The sequence below is a fragment of the Priapulus caudatus genome, unplaced genomic scaffold (assembly GCF_000485595.1).
Source record: "Priapulus caudatus unplaced genomic scaffold, Priapulus_caudatus-5.0.1 Scaffold229, whole genome shotgun sequence".
NCBI classification, from domain to species: Eukaryota; Metazoa; Priapulida; class Priapulimorpha; order Priapulimorphida; family Priapulidae; genus Priapulus; species Priapulus caudatus.
The window spans coordinates 243652-247476 of record NW_014577290.1 but is presented as its reverse complement, the minus strand read 5'-3'; the positions used below and the strand labels follow the sequence as shown (position 1 = coordinate 247476).

Sequence of the window (3825 nt, the reverse complement as noted above, 5' to 3'; positions counted from 1 at the left end):
TTATTTATATATTCTATGATATTTGTTATTTTTAACTTATACGATATCTATATCTGAAGTGAAATTGCAAGCGGATTTGCCACTTTCAATGGCCTGATAGAGTTGTTTTAAATGATTTATGAATTTTCCAATTGTTATCTGGATTTATCACAATAAAGAACTGTTTCCAAATTTTAGGCTTAAAACAGGTTTATCAAGCGGGTCTCAATGGAAACATCTTAGCCTCAACAGGTTTCTAATCCGGCTAAAGCGTTAACTGACCTGGCTTATACCCAAGCTAGGTCCACCCTCATGGCTAGCCTAATAGCCCTGGACGCTGATATCCTCACGGAACTGTCCAGTATAGAAGTAGAGTAGAAACAGTAATCAAGAGGTTATTATACGCGGGCTTTTTACTGTATTGCAAATCAAGCAAGAGCCTTCGCAGTAGGCTGATACTAGTATCACATATAAGTATTGTTCATAGTTTTATGTTATTACACATTACAAAGTATACCGACCGGCATTAGACGAACCAAGTATCATGAACAATGTTGTGTATGCTTCTTACAGGTTTAAGCGGTTTCGTTCGCTACATTCCCCTTCTTACGTCGGATACGAACGAATCGCTCGTGTAGCCGAGACACATTTTCGGTTACGACGACGTCAGTCACTCTTAAGGTCTACAGTCTGTTAACTTGGAGGTTTTCCTACCTTAATAATACATGTTATGACGCGGCGTTGTCCGAGTTTATCATTCTTACATTATAATTATATTATAATTTAAACTTATAATTATTAATTTACTTATAATAAAACTATTTAATCATTATTGATAATTAAATTATATAATAATAATATAATAACTGAAATAATTTGAAGCTGTATAATTGATACAGCAGTTGCATCAGCAACAACGCTACTTCATTCCGGAATGAATACGATACGAACCTATATCCATTCCGGCTCTCCTCGTCGTAACTGGAGCATATTGAAGGGGTAGTAGAGGCGAAATAGGCGTGTGAAACATGGCCGCAAATAGATGCACATATCGTAACCAGCAGCAGTGACTAGAGTCGTTAAGCATCTGTTTGAAAGTCGCACAAATCAGCTTCTTTCCATGACAGGATAGCCAATTCATCCGTGTTTACGGAAAGTCAGAATGTTCTTCGACTTCGATGTTCTTACTACAGAAAATTCGAACGTATACGATCGTAAAATTAGACACAATTGTGTATGTACTGCACGCCTGTTCAGAGGGACGCTGCGATACTAACGACGCTCTATCACGGCGTCTTAGCGATACAGTGATGAGTGTTAGCGTGTGGGCGGATCCTTACTCAGGCTGCATCCCAACAAATCCATTTCCCGAAGAAAACGCTTCGGTTGGCGCGAGCAGAGTCGAACTTGGACGAGTGACCTCGGAGAGGTGCAGGATATATAGCTTTGTACCTCGCCCGTTCTCTGCGAATTCTTTCTCTCTCAAGCTCAGTCTTGCGTGCGATGCGCGCTCTCTCCTCACACACGCGCGACGCACACACAAACCCACACAACACACACAGCACACAACACACACACACACACACACACTACAAACAACACACAACACACACAACACACACACCCACACACACACACACGCACGCACGCACGGCACAGAACGCACGCACGCAACACAACACAGACACACCACACACACACACACAAACGAACAAAATTAGCGCCGAAGGTTTTGTGTGTTGTAGCTGGTGGTGACGAGAGCGAGAGAGAGAGAGAGAATCAGGAGAGGAGAGGAGAGAGGAAAGCGCGAAGAGACGAGAGAGAGAGAGAGAGAGAGCGAGAGAGAGAGAGAAAAGAAGAGAGAGAAGGAGATGAGACAGTGATGAGAAGGGGGGGAGGTGTAGCGCATTGCACCACTGTCGGGCCTGTGCTGTCGATTTATATACTATAGATTGAGACTACTAAGACACTCACGTATTCATATATATATATTATATATATATATATATATATATATATATTATATATATACGTATTCGCGTATTTAGGCCGACCTTGAATTGCCTCTATCGTTTTCGTTGGTAACATCTATAAGGGACAAAATAATTTCTCGGAAGAGCTGTCGTGTGATAAGGTCTGCTATGTAGCCATTCAGTTAGTCATGTTGATGTTTGCGTTGATTATAGCGGCACTCCGACGCTGACTGAAACAGTGGACTGCTCTCCGTTCAGATCGTGTAGAACGCGAAATCGCGGCCGATACTGCTGCTCGGGATGGACTCTCAAGGGCAGAAGATGTCACAAAAAGAATTAAGGATTTCCGTGTAAGAAATTATGCTGAAAAATTTCCGGAAAAGCTGTCATTGTCATGATTATATCAACGTAATAGCCAGCTGATATGCCAATTGACTCGTCATATATATATGTATGTATATATATATGTATGATGTGACATTATCCTGTTTTGACACCATCAGAGTAGGATATTTAGTATTATTAAATTAAAAAGGGTTATTTTCTAGTTGGGGGTATATGGGTAGTTATTTGTTACAGATTTTGAAATTAGGTAGGGAACGAAAGGCACAGTGAAATCCTATATGGTGATGGCCTATCATAATTTAAATATACGCGTATTTGATATTATAACGAGTATGTCAATACAGAAAACAAATGTGAAATTATCCGCGTTGCTACTGCTACTCGCGTTACGCGTATTCCATGCATAATATAGCAAAGTATCACTGAATTTAAGCAAAATATACATGACGGTAAGCACAAGCTAAGCTAGTTAAAATAGAGTAACAAATGAAGCAATCTCAAATTAAATCTCTTAAGGCGCCTATAAACGTAATAGGTCTACATTAGATTATCAAGGTACGTTTGGTCTTAATTGTGCAACTTGTTCTGGAGCTGTTATTTTGAAGATAACATCGTTTTTTATTCCAATATTCAACATTTTCAAGCACCCCGTATATCTAATAGTGATATAGAAGGCATGTGGGTATGCGAAGTAAATATGTTATCTCAGGGGTGAATAAAAGAAACCTGCTTTGATTTTCTCCTGATTTTAGCTATTGATAGCAATGTACGTGCTGAAATGAATTGTAACTGTTGCTGCATTGAATGTTTCTGACACATCTAGACACACACTCTTCATTACGAAGAATAAATATAATTCCGGTTAAATTAAAATTTCAATAAAAAACAATTATAAACATTTATATCGATTACGGAATATATGTACTAAACGTATCGATGAGGCGTAGTATCATGGGGTAAGAGCAAATGGTAACCAATTACCAATAATATGCAAATATCAGAGAAATTAAAGAAAAGTCATATTCATATGTATTCTTTAAACATGCATGTTACGTTTCTGTACTAATCATCGTAGGCGCCATCTACTGGTCAGTAACAACAGTTCTTGCTTCCCGCTATTGGTTTTATTGGGTAGCCGGAGTTCCGTCTTCCCTCGGCTTACGCGTTGCCGTTTCTAACGAGATAAAGACATATGGAAGCTCTCAGTTAAATTTAGACGTGTTTTATTCCGATGTTTTGTACTTCTAGGGTTAATGAGGGTTGCTTCCTTTCGCTGTCAATGTTGTAAGATGGGGTGATAGCGTATGATGTGGAGTGTACGACCAAACTTCTGAGACCAGAAATCTCGGTTGGTAAACGGCCATGTTGGGGACCACCCGTACTATAGCCTACTATTTTTATATTGCAACACTTCCGCGCTACTGTGCCTAGCTGATCCCACACATTAGTATAAACAATGTACACGCGTGATTACGCCCCATATATATATATATATATATATATATATATATATATATATATATATATA

At 39.1% G+C, this 3825-nt stretch overlaps 1 protein-coding gene across 1 annotated transcript in view; it reads left to right on the top strand.

Annotated features, from left to right (window-relative positions):
- LOC106807696 (blastula protease 10-like) overlaps positions 1-3502 on the top strand; it is an 18237-nt gene extending 14735 nt beyond the window's left edge. The window contains exons 14-15 of the mRNA XM_014810127.1: positions 2166-2361; positions 2417-3502. Coding sequence (XP_014665613.1) covers positions 2166-2292 — 127 coding nt within the window. The 3' untranslated portion in view covers positions 2293-2361; positions 2417-3502. The remainder of the gene's footprint in view (positions 1-2165; positions 2362-2416) is intronic.
- Positions 3503-3825: the final 323 nt, after the last annotated feature.